The sequence below is a fragment of the Apis mellifera genome, linkage group LG15 (genome assembly GCF_003254395.2).
Source record: "Apis mellifera strain DH4 linkage group LG15, Amel_HAv3.1, whole genome shotgun sequence".
Lineage (NCBI taxonomy): Eukaryota > Metazoa > Arthropoda > Insecta > Hymenoptera > Apidae > Apis > Apis mellifera.
In genome coordinates this window covers 7431585-7453738 of record NC_037652.1, presented here as the reverse complement: position 1 = coordinate 7453738, position 22154 = coordinate 7431585, and the positions used below count along the sequence as shown (strand labels likewise).

Below are 22154 nucleotides of genomic sequence, written 5' to 3'. Positions count from 1 at the left end.
GATTTTACGACGTGTCATTGTAGTTAGAGAAACCTTCTAAATATAATCTTATTAAGCATTGTGAAATAAACTTATGTTTACAAGAGTGAAGATCTTCATGAAATTAATATATTTTGAATTTAAGAAAAATATTTCATTCATAATATATCGATATCAAATTTTTTCTATAAATAATGTTTACTAGATATATTGGTTTTAATTAAAGAATAATCATTTTCGTATATATAAAAATCATTAAAATATAAAAAATAAAATCATAATTAAATATAAAATTTTATATATAAATATATATAAAAATAATAATAAATAAGAATTAAAATTTTTCTTTTATAATATATATATATATTTTTCATAATTTTATTAATATTTCAGAGAAATGTAATTTCCGTGTTTCAATAATATAATATATTAAAACATTAAAATATGATATAAAATTACACATAAAAAAAAATTTAATATTTATCATTAATAAGAAAAAATTTCTCTTTTAATAGTAATCGAAGAATAAATAACTCAAATATACATATAAAATTCAAGACTACCAATATAATAACAAAAAACATTATTTTATGGTATGTAGTAATATTCATGTTAAACATGAAATAAGTTTACCTTACCGTTTTATTATTATGTGCGTATTAAAAAAAATTGTTATAATCTAATTTATTTAATTTAATCAAATACTTATTTGTATTTATATTCGAATATATTTTTTTTTCTTTTTTTATAAAGGTAATTTATTTTCATTTAAATAAATATTGATAAAAAAATATAATAATAGAAATATAAATATTTCACTTTTTTCATCTAATTACTTTATAATAATTTTAATTTAATATTTTAGTATTTCAAATTAAAATGTCTAAAAACGAACGAGGTATATTTCAACAGATTTTTAAACATTTTATTGCATCATTAAGAATAAACCAACATAAATTAATTGGCGAAGATTATTATGGTACAAAATATTATGAAATACAAAAATCAAGTTCTTCAAGAAATCCACGATATTTTGTACCCCTAAATAAGGATAATCACGAGCAAGAGTTACCTGTAGAATGGGAGGCATGGTTAAGATATCGTAGAAAAGTTCCACCATCAAAAGAAGAAATAGAAAAAAATTATAAATTAAAAATGATAAAAAAACAAAATTCTGCACAAATAGAAGCAAAATTTTCAAATAATAAATCGCAAGAATCAACATTATGTAATAAAGAATACACTTCATTTCCAGTTTATAATGAATATAAAAACCATGGACAAGACTACAACATAAAATATAAAGAAAACAAACAAAATAATCATTAGATTAGGTATAATTAAATTATGCATTTTTTTAGAAAAGTGTTTAAAGTTAATAAAATTTAGTAAATATGTACAAACTTTATTGTAACATATAATTGTATTATGACATATAATTTATGTGTATTATTTGTTTATAGCCTATGAATAAAACAATTTATTAATATCCTATATCTTCTTTGCATACTTATAAACTTATATATATATATACTTCAATAAAAAATTAATCATCATTTTAAATGAAAATAACATTGACATTAAATTTAATTAAATTTCTTCATATAAATGATACAAATAATGATTCGGCTGTAAATTTTTTACTGAACAAAATTATTCTCAATAGTTTTTTTTATTTTCAATTTATATTGTAATAAAATAATTTTTTAAAAATTAGTTCTACTAGATATTGATAATATTTCTGACTAATTGACTAATTTTAAATATATAGAAGATAAACAAAAATTAAAACCTAGACTTTTTTTTTAATCAGAAGATAGATTATAATTGTTTACATTGTATAAGAAGTATTTCCGATGTAGACAACATGGAATATCACTGAACAGTAAGTAAATTCTTTTGTTTAAATGAAACTGATGGAATTCAACACATGATGTGATAGTATTTTGTAATCAACCTGAAAAATCACTATTATCAAATAAAGCTTGATCGTATAATTCTCCTTTCACTAATCGTCCACCAAAGTAACGACCATTCAAAGAATCTCTTGCACGTTCTGCCTCTAAAATAAGTATTTAAAATAAGTATAAGAAAAGCAATTAATAAAAAGGAAAAATTTTTTATAAACTTACCACTCATTTGAGAAAATTCAACAAAAATTTTTACGATAACTTCTGCATCTTCGTCGTCTTCAGATTGTCGTTCATTATAAATAATAACTCTTTCGACAACTCCAAATTTAGAACATTCATCTTGAATTTCTTCTTGTAAACTTTCATCCACATCTTCTGGAGCTACCATATTTCGTAAAATGACAACGCGAGATTCAACTTTGCGCATAAGTTTTTGCATAACAAGATGACGCGCACTTTGTCCTTTGATTGACATATTTTCTTGTTGCTGTAATGTTTGCGGTTCTGTTTCCTCTAACAATTTTTTTTGTAATTCTTCTTGCTGTTTTTGATGAGCTGCTTGCTCTTGTGCTCGTCTCATAATATCAGAATTTGTTGTAGTTGTAACTGGTATCTAATAATATTATGAGTAATTTAAATATTTGAAATATTTCTTGTTTTTTTTCTGAAGAATAAATGATAAAAAAAAACTTACAACTGGAGTTCCTACTATTGTAGGTGCAACAACAGCTGGAGGTGGTATCACAACTGGTTGTCCAGGTATTGGTTGAATTATTGCAGGAGGTCGAGTTAATGTTTGCGGTATAGCTATACCAGGAGGAGGTATAACAGGTGCTACTGTTGCTATAGTTGGTGGTGCCATCATTGTTGCAGGAGCAATACTGGGTCTTACTATCCCAGGTAAAGCTATATGTATATAAAAAATTATATATTCATTTCTATAAATCTTATAAAAAACTTAAAAATATAAAATTTTTTCAATTATTTTTAATTCATACCTTGATTTAAAATCGGCGGTGCAGCTGCTCCAAGCTTAGTCAAACCAAGAGCAACTGCATTACTGGCTACCGCATCCATCGCTTGAATTTTTGCAGTTGCAGCTGCAGCTGCAACTGCTGCAGCAGTAGGCATCATACTAGTTCCACTTGGCGGACCCATAAGAGCATTTGGTGGCGTAATAGCCCTGCCTACTCGTAAGTACTGCCCACCCAAGTCAAATAAATTCATTGATGCAATAGCTTCCAAAGCAGCTTGCATTGTTTCATATTCGATAAAACCATAACCTTTATGTCGATGTGGTGAGCTTCCTTGTGCCAATTTACAATATGTAATGGGTCCAAACGCTTCAAACACAGATTTAATATCATCCTCTGTTAAATCTTGATGAATTGATGCAATATAAATTCGATTATAATGTTTACTTTCTTCAGTAATTTCATCTATAACGGATTGAGCTTGAGGCATATTCGACGGACGTCCCACAACCTGAAGGAAAATGAAGATTTATGATTAATATTTTCAACCATAAAAAAAAATATTTGTAACGAATCTGTCATATATATTAACATTTTAATTATAAAAAAAACATATATATATATATATATATATATATATATATATATATGTATATATATATATAGATATATGAAAACAGGATTAGGTCTAGGAATTATATTCTTTACTTGAATACATAACTTTAATATATTAAAAATATCTTACTAATTCAAAAATATTAATTTTTGTATGAATAGATCTATCCTATCAAAATAAATATTTTATTGGAGTAATGGTAGAATTTATTATTATATTTGTTAAAATATCAAAAAAAATATCATAAGAAACTTAAAAATCTATAATAATAATTTGATGAAACCATTAAAATTTTAGCAAGATTTTTTTTGATCGAAGCGCATTTTATAAATGTAATGCAATTCAATCAAAAGGAATTTCATATTGGATAAAGCTAAATAAAAATTTGCCGACCTCCGGCGGGATGATAGGATTGCTGGGGGACAGGAAATTCGTTATATAGGTACGTCCCGCTACCTTGATGTTACGTCCACCAATCATGACACCATTCATTTGTTCCAAAGCAAGTTGTGCTGCTTCAGGTATCTCGTATTCGACGAATGCAAATCCTTTGTGCTTCTGCGTAACTGGATCCCAAGACATGTTGATTGATTTTATAGGACCAAAAGGCAAAAAAGCTTGCCTAATCGTATCCTCTTTTAATTCAAAACTGATGCTGCCCACATATACCCTGTCATATAGGAATTTTATTTCAGATGACAATCACTTTTTATTATATTAAATCAAATTTTTCTGTTTAATTATATCTATTTTCATAATATATTTATAATTCTATCCTACCATAATTAAATAAGAAAAAGAAAAAGAAGCAAAACAAATTTTTAATATTTTTTTCCAAAAAAGATATATAAAAAAAAGAAAAATTACTGTTATATTTTTATATATTTTTTTTTTATTTAAATACTTATGAAATAAAGCAGAAGAAATGTTAAAAATATATAAAATATGTTAAATGTAAGTGATAATAATATGATTTTATTAGATAGAAAATTATTAAAAAATTTTAATTTTTAATTTCTCAATTCAATTCTCTTCCAACTAAAATATTAGGCAATATTTATAATATTATAAAATTATTTAAATTCAATTTTTAACAGTAGAGAAAAAATATATGATTATTCTAAGTACATAATTAAAATTCATTAAAACCCAAATCCAAATGATGAATGAAAATTTTTAGCCTGTACAGAATGAAGGTTGAAAAGTATTTTTTACTTAAAACGACGAATATCGAGGACAAAATTTGGAGGGCTAAGACAAAGAACAAACAAACCTGCACATGAGGGCGAGAGCCTGCTGTCTCTGCACCTGATTCCGTTGACTAGCCATTTGCTGTAACACAAAGGACCATAGGCCTTCTATTGATATCCCTCCCCCTTACACACATACACCATGTCTCGTTCATTTCAAAAATCCCCCAAGCTCTTTTACCATTCCATCTTCGTTGCTCAACTACTCTTATCTTAATATTACAAAGATATAAAAATTTATTTAAAATAATTTTTTGTAATTTCTTAATGAATTACATAAATTTCTTCTAAATAAATTATATATGAATTTTAATTTAATTGATAATATTATACGTATATTTAATGTTCATATTGTTTGAAATAACATTTCAAAATACTTGATAATTAAAAACAAACAAATTATATTTTTATTTCGATCAAATATTAAAAACATGTTATTAAAAATGTTAATTTTTTCTTTAACTAAAATTTTAATATTATTACATTTAAAAATCCAAAAGAAGTATTTCATTGAAAAATGATTATATTTTTATAATAAATATGAAATAATATTCTAAATATAATATCTTCAAATAAACTAAAATTAGAAAATAATTTAAATTTAATTTAAAATTTTAACATTGTATATAGTACATTATAACTATTATTGAGGAACTCATCAATTATAATAAAAAAAACAAGAAAGAATAATTGAGCTCGGAAGTATATATTAATTATTTTTCTCAAAACGTCCAGAGATTCATGCGCAAAAACTTGTCCTCCTTCGCGCTGGTACAGCTCTGCTCCCGCCGACTACTATCTCAAGATATCTAACCTTCGCTTACAGTAGTAACTCAGGGAAACGTTTAGGAGTGTTTGATCGTAAGGCGGTTTCGTATCGTTTCTGTCTTGACTTGGTTGACACTAACCTGCACATTAGCAATAAAACTTGCTGCCGCAGGACCAACTTATTCTTCTGCGGGGAGAAAAAATCAACCGATCAGAGTTAGGTTCCAGTGTTCGTTTTTAATTTCTGTTATATGTTTTGACTTTACTCGCTCGTCATAACGAACACAGGTTAATATATGTAAAATAAAAATAAATATTACTCGGCGGGGCGAGCTAAATTGTAAGGACAAATATCAGTTTAAAATACTATAAGCACATTTTTTTTTAATTTTTTAAATTTTTGTTATATTACTGGCAAAGAGCTAAATAGAGGAAGAAATGTAAATTTTTCTTTAAATAATATCTTTGAGACAAAAAGAACCCTATAATTTTTACATCATTTAATATCATTTAATTAAATGTATATATTAACTCCATTGTGTATTCATATGAACAATCAACATTTTATGAATTTATAATATTAATGAAATAAAGAAATAAATTAAATGAAAATTAATTATTAATTCTTAAATATATATTTTATATTTTATTTTTTTCTCTTTCTTTTTTTATAAAAGGAGAGAAAAATATAAGTATGGATAAAATATGTATATTTATATATAAATATATATATATATTGTATTCACAATTCTTATTTACAAATAATGCAAAAAAATTTAACAAAATATTTATTTATTATATAGATTATTTATTATTATTATATATTTATTATATAGATGTTGATTGTTTTATTAGTTTTATTTATATTAATAGAAAATATAATATAATGTTTCTATAATGCATTTTTATTTAAATATATTAAAATAGTAGCAAAAAAAAAAAAAAAAGAACTGATATTTACATGACAAATGATGACAATATAAAAATCTATGAATATACAATGGAATATAAAATATATGTTAGGCGAGTAAAGTTTGTTAGCATCATGTTAAAAAATTACCTGTTGTTGATGAGCGAGTGTCTGCTTCATTAAAACCATTTTGATGCTTTGTTCCATTGCATATTTTTTTGCTCTATTTACTGTATCCTGTTGTTCAGATGTAATTTTTGGAAGACCTGCACCTAGAATGCCAGGCAATGTAAGATATTTAGCTCCAGGTCCTGTAACAAAATAAATGTTAATTGTAAAACAAAATATATTTTATCAATATATGTTCTATTGAATAATAATTTTTCAGATCTTATCAGCTATTTGTCCATTAAATTATTATTCACTCTCAACATAACTGTAATTGGAGCAACAAAATTTAATTGTCACAGTATATTTTATCTACATCATATATAAATATTACATTATTTCAATTATCATAACAATTTGTAATTTTGTATATTATAATTTTACATACCAGCAACAACTTGTTTAATTTGATTAAGATCATATATAGGGCCTGGCAAGAACTCTGATGCATTTCCTACGAAAAAAATTAGCATTAGATAAAAATAAAATATGAAATCTATATTTAGTACTTCCACCATCACACACACATAAGAATTTTTTTAAGAATATCTCAACATTTGTTTTTATTTTTTTTTCTTCCATACTTTTTCCATTTTTTTTTGCGATGATAGAGGTACTATAACTGTTAATAATTTTATAAAATGTATTCAATAATAAATTCAATTTCTATTATCTTTCTTTTCTAGTCTTATTTTTTAAAATTAAGCATAATTTTAAATATTCATATATATAATATTCAATTTAAGAATATTTAATATTTGGTGTACTGTAAAATTTTAATAAACATAAGTTTTATATATTTTTATAGTTTTTAATATGGGCAAAGAGTGAAAGAAATGACTTAAAAAGAGACGCAAAAAGTAACGATGTCGTACAGCAATTCCCACTGCGGTAGAATCGTCCTCCAAACTGTAAGTTCAAAGAAATTAAAACAATTAAGAACAATAACGTTACTTATATAAAGTAATGTATGTTCAAAATTACATATATGTACATATACATTCGTATATAAATATATTTTGAAAGAAATGCATTCCTTTCTTTTCTTTTACGCCGTTAAAATAAAAATTATTTTACATCTTAGAAGAGAAATAACGTCAAAATTATGCTAAATATATCAAAATTTAAGAGAAATTATTGCAACTGTTCGGTTAACTTCATTTAAATTTTATTACGATTTACACTATCAGCCCCAAAAAAAGACTACCAATAACTAGATTAGGTTTCGTATGATCATAACCAATTTGGTCTGCTAGTCTCTGAAACAGAAATCAGAACACGTTGAAACGTTTCTTTCTCTCTTTTATGATTTTTGCCGTTTCTCGAATTAATACTATTAGCTTTGTTCGATTGTTTGATTAACAGCTAACCGTGTTCTGGGCTGAGCAATGATGGTTGTGCGCAAACTATCCGAGATTGAGGCGACGCACAAATCTGTAAGCACAAAGCAAAGGAGAATACTCTCAGTGCATTTTCTGCGCCATTTTCTTACAGTTTGCCTTTTCCAACCTACCACGCAATTAACCCTAACACATTCTGTATAGCAATGGCGATCCTAATTAACAAAAAATCTAACGTGATCGAGCTTTTGTAAAATGAATTTTTCTTGTGTTGTGTACCCTGTGTCCAATAATTTTTTTATTTGTTTTACATATGTCTTTTTTAATAAAAGAACAAATTACCTCATACTTATGTAATTCAAATATAAATGTTTATAAACTGATATTTTAAAAAACACGTCGCCATTGCATCTCCTATTTATAAGCTTCTTTTTTTTTTTATTTCATATTTAGAAATAAAATTAAAATATCATAAATATTATTTATGTTAGAAAAAAAGTATTTCAATGACAAAAAAGATCTATATAATAATAATATAATAAACAATTATTTTCATCTTAATAAAATAAATTGTAGAAGCTTATAATTAGGATAAAAGAAGATTATCCTAAAATGCTGACCTATCTAAAATACGCATCATATTTGGTACTCGACAATAGATGCTGTGTCAGTAGGAGTTTGCAAAACTCTGATTTGTTCTGTTCAACGAATGTAGCGTTCTCTTTCTTTGTTTGGCACACGCTCATGATCACAGCTCAGTCGTAGGCCACAGATTCTGTACTGTCTCTCCGCTGTAACATCTCAGAACAGAAGGACAACCATACATTAGTTTTATTGAGGGCCAACGATCACCTATCACCCTAGCCTACCAAAATATATTCTGAAACTGCAATAGACCACTCAACACTTATAGCTTGCCAGCAGTTTAATAGAAAGCTAGCACCTGATTGTCCTAAGTAAATAATATATGCTTTTCTTCATCATTTCCTTTGCTTAGAAATATATTATGCTTGCTGTTGCTTCTGTGTTCACCGTCTTTTCCAGTTGTACGCTTAATTGTATAATTTATTAGTATAGATTAGAGACATACATCTATTTGGAAATATTAGCAATATACCTTCAACTCTAGGTTTCTTGCTAGGAGGTTCCACATTATTCTGGGATGTTGGTGCCTATAAATATATGAAATATTTATAAAATATATAAAATATAAATATAAATATATAACAAATATATAAAATATTTGTAAAATATATATAAAAATATATATAAAAATTTTATATTTATAAACTATATAAGATAAAAAAAAATTAATAAAAAATAAAATTTTGCAATATTTAAATCATTAAACTATATCATATATTACTTTAATAATACAAATTTAAATTTTTTATATATTAATATATAATTGATTTATTACAAAAATTAAAAAAAAACAATTATATAAAAAAAATTCAAGAAAGAAAAGTAATGTTTAAAAAAGTATTTATTTATTTACATTAAAATGATATAATATAAAAATAAAAATTAAAAGAATAACTTTATTTATTTAATCGATATTAGAATTATCAATAATAATACATTTATAAAATATTACAAAAATACATTAATATTGTATATTTTATTGAATATTCCGAGATTGTTAATCATAAGTACGTTACACACAAGCATTCTACAACCGCCATCATGATCAAAAATTTGCTGTTTCTAATAATTCAGTATTTCTTATAAATAATAATAATAATTAACTTACCATGGCCATTGCTCCGTTCATTATCCCTCGTGACTCAATATATTGTAATTAATACTTTTTTTACATGTACTTCACTAACTAAATCTCAACGATTTGGAACAAGTAACTTACATACAAAATGATCCGAAGCTTGCCTTTACGGAAGTGTTATAAGTACTATGTAAGTCAATGATAACTTTATGTAAAATGAAATAATAATTGTTTATGTGAGTAACAAAGATATAGTAATTTTAATTTTAAATAAAAATACAATTATATCAAATTACTTTATTGGAAAATATTCTTTATTATTAATATTAATTTTTTATACAGACTTTTCATATTAATTAATACTTGATTACAGTAGTGATTGTGACAATTACAGACGCATGTTTAAAGGTTAGAAATTTATGTGATTTTTTCGTTAAAGAATCAAATTACAATGAGTTCCAACGACTTTCAGGTCAGATTAATTAATAATGAAAAGGTATAATATAATTATATAAATATATTATATTATATATATAAAATAATTATATTATTTTATTTAAAAATTATATTAAATGCATTTATAAATATCTAATTATGAACTTAATACATGAAAACATTTTTTTTTTATATTTATTCATATACAAGTTTAAATATTACTTATTATCAAAAGAAAAATAGATATCAATTTATTGCAGGGTAAAGGTCTTTTTGCTATTCGTTCATTTAAAGATGGAGATACAATATTGGAAGAAAAACCTATAATTTGTTCTCAATTTGCATGGAACTTAGACTATGGATATTTAGCTTGTGATAATTGTTTAACACCTTTAGAAACTGCCGAAGAAAATGTACATAGATTGACTGGAAATTCAACAATTATTTTACCTCATGCTGAATGTTGTGAAACAAAAAAAGAATTAATCACAGAATGTTCTGAATGTGGTACAAAATATTGTAGTATTGAATGTCAAACTGATGCTTATTTAAGGTAATTATTGCAATTTTATAAATATAATTCTAATATTAAGATTATAAAATATTAAAATTTTAGATATCATAGCACAATATGTTTACAATCAAGAGAAAAAGATGAATCTCATCCTTTAGTTCAATTAAATGAAACATGGAAGCAAATGCATTATCCACCAGAGACAGCATCAATAATGTTGTTAGTTAAAATGGTAGCTCTAGTTAATCAAGCCAATAATAAAGAGGATATTCTTTCAACTTTTTCACAATTTTGTCATCGTACAGTTAATGATACACATGAAATTGCACATAAACTATTGGGAGAAAAATTTGTTGGTCAGATTGATGTACTTAGACAAATGATGCAGAAAACTATAAATATAGAATTTATAGAACATGTATGTATATACAAATATAATTGAAAATGTATTAAATATATAATGTATATGAATATGTATAGAATAAATTTTTAAAAAATTTCTACTTATAGTGGTTTACACCAGAAGGTTTTAAAAGTCTATTAGCTCTAGTAGGTACAAATGGTCAAGGAATTGGAACTAGTGCATTTAGTCGTTGGGTTAAAAATGTATCTGCTTTGGAATTACCAAGAGAAGAAAGAATTCAAGTTGATAAATTAATAGATCGAATTTATGATGATATGGAAGAAGGTAAATTCTCTATAATTTTAATATAAAATATAAATTATAACAATATAATTTTTACATTAATCTTATTTTTTTCAGCGGTAGCTTCTTTTTTAAATAATGAAGGTTCTGGACTTTATATTCTTCAATCATCAGTTAATCATAGTTGTGTACCAAATGCAATTGTAGAATTTCCTTATTCTAATAATGTACTAGTTTTAAAAGCTATACGTGATATACATCCTGAAGAGGAAATATGTATAAGTTATCTTGATGAATGTTGTCTAGAAAGAAGTAGACATTCTCGACAAAAAGCATTAAATTCTTTGTATTTATTTCAGTGTTATTGTAATAAATGTTTATCACAGGCTAATGATCTAGACTTAACATCAGAAGATGAAATAGATGATAATGATGATATGTCTAGCTGAAAATTTGAATTTTTATAGTATATATATGCATATAAATAAATTTTTTAATATTCCTATATGTCATAATAACTATTCAATTTACCTATATTTATATTATATATGATGTAATTTTATTACCAATTTGCAATATATTTTTAATCAAGTATAAATATTAAACATATTATTTAATTATATAATATATTATTATTTAATTTTATTTGCAAATATAATTTAATGTGTGGTTTCATTTTCTAAAAATATTTATTAAAAGTAGAACAATCAATGCATTGTTCCAAAAAACAAATCTTTTGTTACAAATAATTTAAATTTAACAAAATAATAGATATTCTTATATATATATATATATATTTTATAATAAGATATTTAATATTTAATTTTGACAATGCTACAATATAATATATATATTTATGTGTAAAGGCTTTTTATTTATAAGTCATTATATTGTAATAAAGTATCAAATAAATTGTACATAAGAAAATTCTATCATAATATTGTACAATTTATTATTATACATACATATATATATATACACATATAAATATAACTAGAGTATTAATTTATACAATTTTTAAATAGATTTTTATCATACTTTAAAAGATATATCAGTTCAATAAAATTAAAAGATTATAAATTAGAAATAATATACATATTTTTTATCCTTTTTTTTTTTTAATATAAGATGATTTTAAAAAAAGAATAATATACTCTGTTTACTATTAATTCAATAAAAATTATGTTAAATTGTACATAACAATTATTTCAAAATTGATTAATTGCACACACTAAATTATAAATATTATAAAAAAATGTAATATCAATTTGTCTTTTAAAATTTAAATAATTATATAATCATTAAATTAGATAATTTTTGCATTAACATTATGCTAATATTATTATATGACATTTGATACTAAATTGTCAATCATTTTTAAGGATTAATTCGTTTTTTCCTAATGTCAATAAATTTGATATATAATAAGGTACAGGTGTAATAAGTATACGTCGTTCTATTAATTTCGTTAAACATGCAACAATGTTATGACTACGAAATTCCCATCTGAAATATATTTAAATGCATATAAAATCACAATTATACTGGAATTATAGAATACTGCATCATATTACAATTTAAATTGTAATGTTATGTTATGTTATATGTTATATATTCAATTTAAATAAAACTTACGTTGCACCTATATTTTCATTTGGTAATTTTGCCAATATATCTTTATGTGATAAAGGTATACTATGTCCATTTACAACAAGAACTTCTAAAATAGGAGGATTATCACCAAAACACGCTTCTGCATATTTTTTTCGTTGTTTTTGTTGAGTAAAATCTATACCTGTCTCCCTAAAATGTATAAAATATATGAAATAAGAAATATTTTTTTTAAATTTTCATTAGCTACCTAAAAATAATTTAAAGAAACTTACTTTTTATCAGGAGAACCATCTTTAAATATTAATATTTTATTAATATTTTCAGAATTTATTGTTCCTTCTTTTTTTTTCCAACATAATTCACTTAATGATTTAAGATCTCTACCCATTAATTTAAATCTTCTAGAATCTGTATAACCCAAACTTTTTACTATTCCTTCTAAAATCTCAGATGAAATTTGTTTTTTGGTAGAAAAAAAATATTTTTGACCCACAAATAAAGCAAAAAAAATTGGAATTGTATATTGAATTTTTCCTTTCTTGGTTTTACTTTCAGTTAAGGAAACATATATAATACCATTATGTGCATTTATTTTTACATTAATTTTCATATCTAATGAATCAAAATGATCTTGCATAATATTTTGAACTTCTCTATTTATAATATAATTTGTAACTTTTGTAGGTCCTATTAATGTGTAACCATACCAAACTTTTTTATTACTATGCCAACTTATATCTGAAAAATATGAATTTTATTATTTGCTATGAAATATATATATATATATATAAATAAATTTTATATATATGTACACACTCATGTATATATATTACCAATTAATTGTAATATTGATAATCGATCTCTTAAAATTTTCTTCTGAAGTTTAGCTTCCTAATACAAATAAAATAAAAAAAATAATATATAATAATATAACAATAAATAAGATTGGTAAAACCATGACATATTTATGTACAAAACTTACAGTAATAACTATTTTAATAATTTGTGCTACATTAACTGATGTAAAATTTTTATGATTTTTAACCAATTTTGATCTTACATCAGTCCATGATAATTCTGGAAAAATTGGCATTACAGATGATTCTAAATCTTCAAATTTAAATCTTTTAATAACATTAACTATCATTTGTTGAACAGATGGATATCTTGCTAAAAAGTTAAAAAATATAAGAATAATCATGATTGATTAATATTTTAATATAACCTTTTTAATTTATAAATAATAATTTATGATTTAATTAATCAAATAATACTAACCCGGCATTATATAAAATAGAAATAAAATAAATTGAATAATAAAATATCTTTAAATAACATCAAAATAGTAAGATTTATAAAATTTTTTCAAAACCTATCAAAATTTTTGACAATAAACATCATATATAAAACGGCAAATTATTATTTCCCGCCAAGACAAAAATAATACCATAGAGTAGCTATAGAATAGATTTATCATCCAATATATTTTTGTATCATTTGATTCAAAAAATTCATAATGTTTGAGTCATATGTAAAATTATTAATTCAAAATAGAATGAGAGATGCACTATTAAAACGAAAAAAGTTTATAATAATATATTCTTTATGATAGTATTTATGGATATTAGAAAAACTAAAGATAAACTAATTAAGATTTAGATATGCATTTTTATGATATACAATTTGGAAACTTATATGTTCTCTTAAATTTCTTTTAATATATTATTAATTTAATGAATAGTTGATTTTATAAACAAAAACGACAAAAATTTTATAAATATAATAATATTATTTATATTTTTTATTTTTAAATCGGTATTTCAATTAATATATCATTAAATTCCATGAGATGTTAAATCTATGTTACAATTGGTCTATGATAAAGCGCAAGCGTAATACGAACATATGAGATTATAAATGCAGTACTACTTGACGATTTTATGAAGTTGTCACGGTGCACTTGTCGCATGATGGCGCAACATGTTGTTCGCTCAAGCACACCGGCAGCTCTTTTATTACTTATTTTTGTGACATCCAATTTAGTAAACGTTAACGCATTTACAAAATTGAAAATATCTAATAATTTAAGTGTCAAATCAGTGGATGTCTTTATTAAAAAACAATCTTACATACGCGAAAATGTATCTACCACCTCAGGTTTTTTGATTGAAGTTCTTGGCACCGGTCTTGAAAATAATGTTTCATTACGTTGGTCACATACATTTGACAATTGCGATTCGGAAAACAAATTAAGTGCAGTTTGGATTTCACCAAATGGTAGTCGTGCGATATATAAGTTTGTCAAGGTTCCTAATTTTAAGGTTACCACAATCTATTTCTGTCTAAAAGTCGTCGGTGAAATATGGACCAATCTTGGAAGCAATTTTACTATCAGATTCCCAATACAATCAGAGTAAGTTAAATATTAGATAACTTGAATTTTCATCCAATCCATCATTTAAAAGAAAATTTATTTTTTTTATAAATAATAGAATAATAGATTATATGATATGTATCTATTTTTTAACAAAATGAAAATCTCGATATTATTAATGACTTAGAAATTTTTTTATAAAATATTATAATTATAAATATTAAATATAATTTCTTTGTTATAACATAACGTTATAAAAAATTACATATTTTATTCTATTTTATTGATGATTTTATATTTAAATATTCAAATATAAATAATTTTAATTAATTGCGTAAAAATTAAATAAGTAATTTCATTTTAATTTATTTTCAAGTAATATTTTGCTTATATATTAGATACATTAAATATATAATTCTAATATATAAACATTTATTATTTTAATTAAAATTAAAGTAATATAATTATAAACTTATTTAAAAATTAATAAATTTTTCCAAAATAAAATGATTATAAAAATTTTTTCTTTCCTTTTTAATTTAATTTTATTATTTTTAATTTTTTTTTAAATAAATTTTTTTAAATAAATATTAATTTAATCTATTTTTTGTATTAATTATTCCCAGAAAATATTTTCGTATGCGTCGTGCGAATTTATTAGGCATTGTCAATGATGATCCTAAAAATCTATTGACTGAGCAAATCCATACAGATGTATTTATTGAAGGATTGAGAATAGAAACATCAGAAAAAGATCCTAGTTATAGTGAAAATGGTATTCCAGAAATACTTGCTGGAACTAAAACAGTTATAAGATTATTTGGTTTTGGATTCACAGAAGATACTTTAATCACTTTCACTGATGAACAAGCAGAAAGAGGCACTATTTGTGATAAAATTAAAAGTAATGAATTTCTAGTAAGCATTTTCAATTTATTTCCTATCAAAAATGTGTAATTATAATAATTTAATAATGATAATTTCTTATAATAACAATAAATAATTTCTTTAAAATATGATTGATAATAGGTAAAAAATGTAAGAAACAATACTGCAACTATTGATGTAGTATTACCTCTTGGTTCACCTTTTTACATATGTGTAAAACAACCAATACATGAAAAGGAAGGTTCAAATCTTTTACTTTTTAAACATCAAGGGACAGAAACATGGAATACTGTGAGTACTAAAATATAATAAAGATGAAATTATATTAAAAATTATTTTATTTTAGAAAAATTTATTAGAAATATTTATTTACAGATATACACATATGAAAAATTTTTGCCACTTTGGCTTAGTATTTTAATTATACTCATGTGTCTTACTTTCTCTGCTCTATTTTCTGGTTTAAATTTAGGACTAATGGCAATGGATAGAACTGAATTGAAGATACTATGTAATACTGGAACAGAGAAGGTATTTCATTTGCTCATGCAAATGTTCCTTTCTAAATATTTCAATAAATTTTGTTTTAATACATATAATTTTATAATAATTTAATAATTGATATAATAATTTATTTATTAAAGGAAAAACAGTATGCAAGAACAATACAACCAGTGAGAAATCATGGAAATTATTTGTTATGTTCAATTTTATTCTCTAATGTTTTAGTGAATTCAATTTTCACTATTTTGTTAGATGATTTAACTTCTGGATTAGTTGCAGTTATTTGTTCTACTCTAGCTATTGTGATTTTTGGTGAAATTTCACCACAAGTAAGTAAACTAAATTTATAAGAATGTTTCATAGTTACAAATAATTTAATAAATATATAATAGATAAATTGCTTTATATTTTTAGGCTATTTGTAGTAGACATGGATTATGCATTGGAGCAAAAACAATTTATATTACAAAATTAACTATGATAATAACATTTCCATTGAGTTATCCTATTAGTAAACTTCTGGATTTCCTTCTTGGAGAAGAAATTGGTAATGTGTATAATCGTGAACGATTAAAGGAACTTGTGAAGGTATGCAAATTAAAATAATTATTATGATTTTGCTTAATTTTCTATTTATAATTTAAAAAATTCATTATCAAAGATTTTTTCAAAGTTCTTATTATTATAAATTTTATCAGAATAAATATGGATAGATAATTATATTAACATCTAAATTCAATCATATATAAGTAAGATATAAATCTACTGATGTTTGTTTGACTTTTTTATATTCTTCAGATATATGTTAGATTACTTATCATTGAGAAACTTAATAAGATAACATTACATACTTATATTATATACTATATTACATACTTAACTAAATAAAATAATTTTACATACTTATATTATATAATAAATAGTAATAATATTATATAATATTAATACTAATTTAAATTAAATTTATCTTTAAAATTATATTTTTATAAGATAAATTTATTTATATATATAATTTTACATATATTGTATATATTAATATATAAAAAAGTAATTTATATTTTATATTAATATCTATTAATTTTTTATCATGTACTTCATTCATATAATCTAATAATATTATCAAAGATTTCTTATCCATATATATGAATTTTATTTTATATATATATATATATATATATATATATGATATTGTTCATTATTTATAGGTGACAACAGGATATAATGATTTAGAAAAGGATGAGGTGAACATTATTGCTGGAGCATTAGAATTACGAAAAAAAACTGTTGCAGATGTAATGACAAAAATTGAAGATGTATATATGTTAGATTATAATGCCATTTTAGATTTTGAAACAGTATCAGAAATTATGAAATCAGGTTTATATTTTACTTAAAAATAATAATAATTAATACACATATATAGTTTATATTATTTATTATTGTCATTTTTTAAGGTTTTTCTCGTATACCAGTATATGAAAATGCAAGAACAAATATTGTTACAATGCTTTATATTAAAGATCTTGCATTTGTTGATCCAGACGATAATATGCCATTAAAAACTTTATGTCAATTTTACCAAAATCCATGCAATTTTATTTTTGAAGATGTTACATTAGATATTATGTTTAAACAATTTAAAGAAGGTTCATTTCTTTCAAATTAAATTGAATAACAGAATTATTAAAAATAATATTTCTATTAAAATTATATAACAGGAATCTGCATTTATTTTAGGTCATAAAGGTCACATGGCATTTGTTCAAAGAGTTAATAATGAAGGCGAAGGCGATCCATTTTACGAAGTAATAGGATTAGTCACATTAGAAGATGTTATAGAAGAATTGATTCAAGCTGAAATTATGGATGAAACTGATGTTTTTAGTAAGCCATATTTATGAAAATGTACTATTTCATGTATATTTAATATATAATTAATTTTAACTATATCTTTTATAGCGGATAATAAATCCAAACGTAGAAGACAAGCTAGACATAAAATACAAGATTTTACCGTGTTTGCAGAGAAAAAAGAAAATCAACGAATTCATATATCGCCGCAATTGACATTGGCTATGTTTCAATATTTATCTACAAGTAGGAAGAAGTGTTTTGATTTAAGAAAATATGATATTTATCTAAAATCTTATTTCAATACTCTTAAAATGTATCTGAGTCTAATGTATGATCCACAGCTGTAGATGCTTTTAAACCCGATACTATATCAGAAACTATTTTACGTCGTTTACTTAAGCAAGATATTATTTATCACATCAAAGTGAAATCACGTGAGAAAGCAAGAAATGATCCAGCAGCGGTAATTTATCAACAAGGAAAAGCAGTTGATTATTTCGTTTTAATCTTAGAAGGCCGAGTTGAAGTTACAGTTGGAAAAGAAAATATGATGTTTGAAAGTGGACCGTTTACTTATTTCGGCTCTCAAGCATTGACTGTCAATATTGGAATTGGTAACATTTATATTAAGTTCTTCTATATACTTAAAATATTCAGCATGTTTTATAAACTTATATGTAGAATTTTTCAGCCGAATCACCTACTAATACAAATCCTCAAACAGTGGGAAGTATACAATCGATAAATTTAGATTCTATGTTACGATATACATTTATTCCTGATTATACAGTACGTGCAGTATCAGAAGTATTTTATGTTAAAATTAAAAGATCATTATATCTAGCTGCAAAACGAGCAACACTTCTCGAAAGAAGTCAAAAAGATTCATTACCTGGTCAAGAACAATTTGATGACGAAGTAGAAAAAGTTAGTTGCATGTAAAATATGCATAAAATATTAATAGATAGATTAATATATAAATTTTTATTATAATAATAATTTTGATTCGTAGTTATTACATTCTTTGGACGAAGACGATCGTAGTATGCCAGAATCTCCAGTATTACCTGTTGAAAAAGAAAAAGAAAGTAAAAAAGAAAAAGAAAAAGAAAAAGATAATGTACAATCTCCTGTTTATAGTGCAACTGCTCCAACTTCACCTGCTCCAGTCAGTGCTAGTCCAGTTACACATTCGAAATTCATCTCGTCATACAGTGATCATAATGGAAAACTTAAAAATTCACCTGTAAAGGTTTTATTATTATAGTTTTATAATTTCAGATTTATAAAAATATAAAATTTCATATTAAATTAATATATATGTTTTAGACAGCAGTAATTAGTTTTGGTCAAGCACAACCTAAATTAGATTTAAATACAGAAATTCTTGCTCGTCAAGAAGCAAATAGAACTATATCTACAAAAAAGTTAATTGATGATGAAGAAAGAACGAATCTCCTGCCTAAACAAGAAGACTCTTAACGTTCGAGAAATAGTCGACAATATTTAAATGAGTCGACATTGATACTACAGGTATTAAACAACGAAGAGCAGGAAAAACCTCTATGACATACAATGCTATCATGGCATTAGGTACTTAATGAATTACTTAAATCTTTACCACAAAAGAAATTAATATCTTTTAAGTTTTAAAAAGTTAGTTTGAAAGATATCCAAATGCGATATATATTCTAATTTTAAAAGTTAGTACGCTCAGGGAAAGTTGCCAAAATTTCAGATACTCATATACATTCAATTATTCTTAGTTTACGTAAATAACTTAATACGTAATTAAAATTTAAACGCATTTTCAATCAATAGTAATGATTTTGTACATTTTCCTTTTTTCAATATTTTGTATTTTGAAAGAGCGGAACACTTATTGAATATATTATTATAGGAAATTTCATTTTCTATTATTTGTCACAAAATGCACATATATTTTTTAATAATTCTTCTTGAACATTTGTAAATATCACTTTACCATACATTTTTTCATAAAAAAAACTTTTATGAAATATGTATTTCATTTACTGATGAAATATATATTTACATGACATTTCTTAATAATTGATATAAGCGATTCTCGTTATTATGCTTATATTTTATGAAGCAAAAAGAGTTTTGAACAAACAAAACTTTAATGCAGTTGTGTAGCTTTACTATGTGTATACTGTAGAAACAAATATAAACAATTAGGTTTTTTAAATTTGTTATGTTATTAAATTGAAAAATTTTACGTTTATTCAAAAACGTATTTGATCGAGAATGCGTTATGATAGGAAACTAAAAGAACACATTTGAATGTATATAATTTAATATATTTTCCAGATCAAGAGTCTTTAAAACAATATATTTTTCTTTAGTTAAATTGTTCAGTTAAATCTTTATAATATTCCTTGTACAAGTGTGAATAGTGTAAATAGAAGGAACATGTTGTTCCCATTTGTAATGAATTGAAATCCTCAGTATAAAAATACTATGTATTTTTATTCAGTGCCTTAAAAAAATTTATAAACTATGTTTAATCGTGTTTAACAAAATGCATTTTAATAGAAAATAGATATAATTTCTAGAATGAATTCATATTATGTTCATTTAAATTTATTTATTATTTTAGTAAAAATACTTAATTAATCATTCAGTTCTAAACAGAAATTTATTTTTCCATAAATTTTCGCCGTAACGTGAATAGTTGTATTCATTCAAGAAAATATGTTTAATAATAATGCTAAGATACAATCTTAAAAAAAAATAATGAACTTTAAAAAGTTCGATATTTTAACAATATCTAATGTATATCTTTATTTTTTTCTTTTAATATTATTTTCTATAAATTTATAAAAAATTATTTAAAAAAAGATATTCAATGTTCTTACATATTATAAGTTACAATTAAATTAATAGTTTGGAATAATATTTGATAGAAATTTTTTTATTTCAAGATATCTTTAACAAAGAAATCATATTTATGTAATAAGTTGTTAAACTAAAAAACTAAAATAACAATAAATTTTTTTTTTTTTTTTTTTTTTTGTAAAAAAAATTAATTAGCATATTTAATCTAACAAATGTAGAACAAGTCTATCATATAAAGAATTAATAGAATATAATTCTTTATTTAAATCGCAATTTATTCCTCTCTAAGATTTAATAGATAAATTATTACTGCCATATAATTTTTTAAACTTAAAAATCATATTGTTTGTTTTAAATAATTTTCAAAGATGACAAATTTAAAAGTAATATTATTATCATTATTTATAGATATTAATTATTTGAAAAGTAGAATAAAAAAATAATACAATATCTTTATAATGAAATGTATACAATATTTAAATTACGAAATGTATATATCTTTTATTGAGATATTTTCATCACAAAAAAATATTCATTTTAGAATAGTATCAGATTTTAAAAAATTATTCAGATTATTTTTTACATAATAATATATTTATTATTTGAACAATTTTATATAATATGTTTGCATCTCGAAATTTTGTGAAATATTTTTTATTAATATAAAATATATAACATAACTTTAAAATCTATATATTCATGTTGTATATTATGTTATAATTAATGTTAAATGCATAACTTTATTAATAAGTAATAATCACGTATTTTGCAGCATTTATCATTTTGCTTATTTTTTTCTTTAATACTTAATAACATTTTGTTTTT

The 22154-nt window shown here is 23.1% G+C and overlaps 5 protein-coding genes across 14 annotated transcripts; 3 read left to right on the top strand and 2 right to left on the bottom strand.

The window, feature by feature from the left end:
* Window positions 1-554: 554 nt before the first annotated feature.
* LOC100578218 (NADH dehydrogenase [ubiquinone] 1 alpha subcomplex assembly factor 2) lies at window positions 555-1468 on the top strand. 2 transcript variants are annotated; one of them, XM_026445346.1, is made up of 2 exons: window positions 555-572; window positions 845-1468. In XM_026445346.1, the coding sequence occupies exon 2, from the start codon at window positions 859-861 to the stop codon at window positions 1306-1308; it is 450 nt and encodes a 149-aa protein (XP_026301131.1). In that variant the 5' UTR covers window positions 555-572; window positions 845-858; the 3' UTR covers window positions 1309-1468. The 2 variants fall into 2 exon arrangements, with proteins under 2 accessions (XP_026301131.1, XP_006563576.1); XM_006563513.3 differs by lacking the exon at window positions 555-572 and adding an exon at window positions 605-732.
* On the bottom strand, window positions 1369-9827 carry LOC725115 (poly(U)-binding-splicing factor half pint). Of its 8 annotated transcripts, none has more exons than XM_006563514.3 (11): window positions 9672-9827; window positions 9036-9090; window positions 7949-8012; window positions 6967-7032; window positions 6561-6721; window positions 4756-4814; window positions 3939-4152; window positions 2891-3377; window positions 2587-2798; window positions 2112-2505; window positions 1369-2041 (listed from the first exon to the last, which is right to left on the bottom strand). In XM_006563514.3, exons 2-11 carry the CDS (start codon window positions 9069-9071, stop codon window positions 1932-1934), a joined length of 1803 nt encoding a protein of 600 aa, XP_006563577.1. In that variant the 5' UTR covers window positions 9072-9090; window positions 9672-9827; the 3' UTR covers window positions 1369-1931. The 8 variants fall into 8 exon arrangements, with proteins under 8 accessions (XP_006563577.1, XP_006563578.1, XP_006563579.1 ...); XM_006563515.3 differs by lacking the exon at window positions 4756-4814 and adding an exon at window positions 5641-5687 and having other exon boundaries at window positions 1765-2041; XM_006563516.3 differs by lacking the exons at window positions 4756-4814; window positions 7949-8012 and adding an exon at window positions 5641-5687 and having other exon boundaries at window positions 1765-2041.
* A 187-nt stretch (window positions 9828-10014) lies between these two features.
* LOC410597 (SET and MYND domain-containing protein 5) lies at window positions 10015-11743 on the top strand. The gene is made up of 5 exons (XM_394075.6): window positions 10015-10137; window positions 10337-10629; window positions 10693-11008; window positions 11101-11278; window positions 11354-11743. The coding sequence occupies exons 1-5, from the start codon at window positions 10093-10095 to the stop codon at window positions 11683-11685; spliced, it is 1164 nt and encodes a 387-aa protein (XP_394075.2). The 5' UTR covers window positions 10015-10092; the 3' UTR covers window positions 11686-11743.
* Window positions 11744-12498: 755 nt separating this feature from the next.
* LOC102654925 lies at window positions 12499-14188 on the bottom strand. The gene is made up of 6 exons (XM_006563512.3): window positions 14129-14188; window positions 13833-14020; window positions 13684-13741; window positions 13123-13588; window positions 12872-13039; window positions 12499-12742 (listed from the first exon to the last, which is right to left on the bottom strand). Exons 1-6 carry the CDS (start codon window positions 14133-14135, stop codon window positions 12604-12606), a joined length of 1026 nt encoding a protein of 341 aa, XP_006563575.2. The 5' UTR covers window positions 14136-14188; the 3' UTR covers window positions 12499-12603.
* A 587-nt stretch (window positions 14189-14775) lies between these two features.
* Window positions 14776-20679, top strand: LOC552800 (metal transporter CNNM4). 2 transcript variants are annotated; one of them, XM_026445458.1, is made up of 14 exons: window positions 14776-15263; window positions 15851-16142; window positions 16254-16403; window positions 16488-16643; window positions 16757-16945; window positions 17031-17204; window positions 17822-17993; window positions 18071-18262; window positions 18354-18500; window positions 18576-18713; window positions 18812-19084; window positions 19162-19397; window positions 19483-19716; window positions 19800-20679. In XM_026445458.1, exons 1-14 carry the CDS (start codon window positions 14791-14793, stop codon window positions 19950-19952), a joined length of 2979 nt encoding a protein of 992 aa, XP_026301243.1. In that variant the 5' UTR covers window positions 14776-14790; the 3' UTR covers window positions 19953-20679. The 2 variants fall into 2 exon arrangements, with proteins under 2 accessions (XP_026301243.1, XP_026301242.1); XM_026445457.1 differs by having other exon boundaries at window positions 14791-15263; window positions 19483-19722.
* The last annotated feature ends 1475 nt before the right edge of the window (window positions 20680-22154 follow it).

What these genes read in the sequence shown, in the direction of transcription:
- LOC100578218 (XM_026445346.1), top strand. Translation starts at nt 859, where the DNA reads ATGTCTAAAAACGAACGAGGTATATTTCAACAGATTTTTAAACATTTT.
- LOC725115 (XM_006563514.3), bottom strand. Translation starts at nt 9,071, where the DNA reads ATGTGGAACCTCCTAGCAAGAAACCTAGAGTTGAAG. An exon ending in TTGGTGGACGTAACATCAAG is followed by an intron (nt 3,378 to 3,938) that starts GTAGCGGGACGT and finishes ATTTTCCTTCAG; the next exon opens with GTTGTGGGACGTCCGTCGAA. An exon ending in ACCGCCGATTTTAAATCAAG is followed by an intron (nt 2,799 to 2,890) that starts GTATGAATTAAA and finishes ATATACATATAG; the next exon opens with CTTTACCTGGGATAGTAAGA.
- LOC410597 (XM_394075.6), top strand. Translation starts at nt 10,093, where the DNA reads ATGAGTTCCAACGACTTTCAGGTCAGATTAATTAATAATGAAAAG. An exon ending in CAAACTGATGCTTATTTAAG is followed by an intron (nt 10,630 to 10,692) that starts GTAATTATTGCA and finishes TTAAAATTTTAG; the next exon opens with ATATCATAGCACAATATGTT. An exon ending in ATATAGAATTTATAGAACAT is followed by an intron (nt 11,009 to 11,100) that starts GTATGTATATAC and finishes TTCTACTTATAG; the next exon opens with TGGTTTACACCAGAAGGTTT.
- LOC102654925 (XM_006563512.3), bottom strand. An exon ending in ATCAATATTACAATTAATTG is followed by an intron (nt 13,589 to 13,683) that starts GTAATATATATA and finishes CATATTTTTCAG; the next exon opens with ATATAAGTTGGCATAGTAAT. An exon ending in AATGAAAATATAGGTGCAAC is followed by an intron (nt 12,743 to 12,871) that starts GTAAGTTTTATT and finishes AATATATTTCAG; the next exon opens with ATGGGAATTTCGTAGTCATA.
- LOC552800 (XM_026445457.1), top strand. Translation starts at nt 14,791, where the DNA reads ATGAAGTTGTCACGGTGCACTTGTCGCATGATGGCGCAACATGTTGTT. An exon ending in TTAAAAGTAATGAATTTCTA is followed by an intron (nt 16,143 to 16,253) that starts GTAAGCATTTTC and finishes GATTGATAATAG; the next exon opens with GTAAAAAATGTAAGAAACAA. An exon ending in TTGGTGAAATTTCACCACAA is followed by an intron (nt 16,946 to 17,030) that starts GTAAGTAAACTA and finishes TTATATTTTTAG; the next exon opens with GCTATTTGTAGTAGACATGG.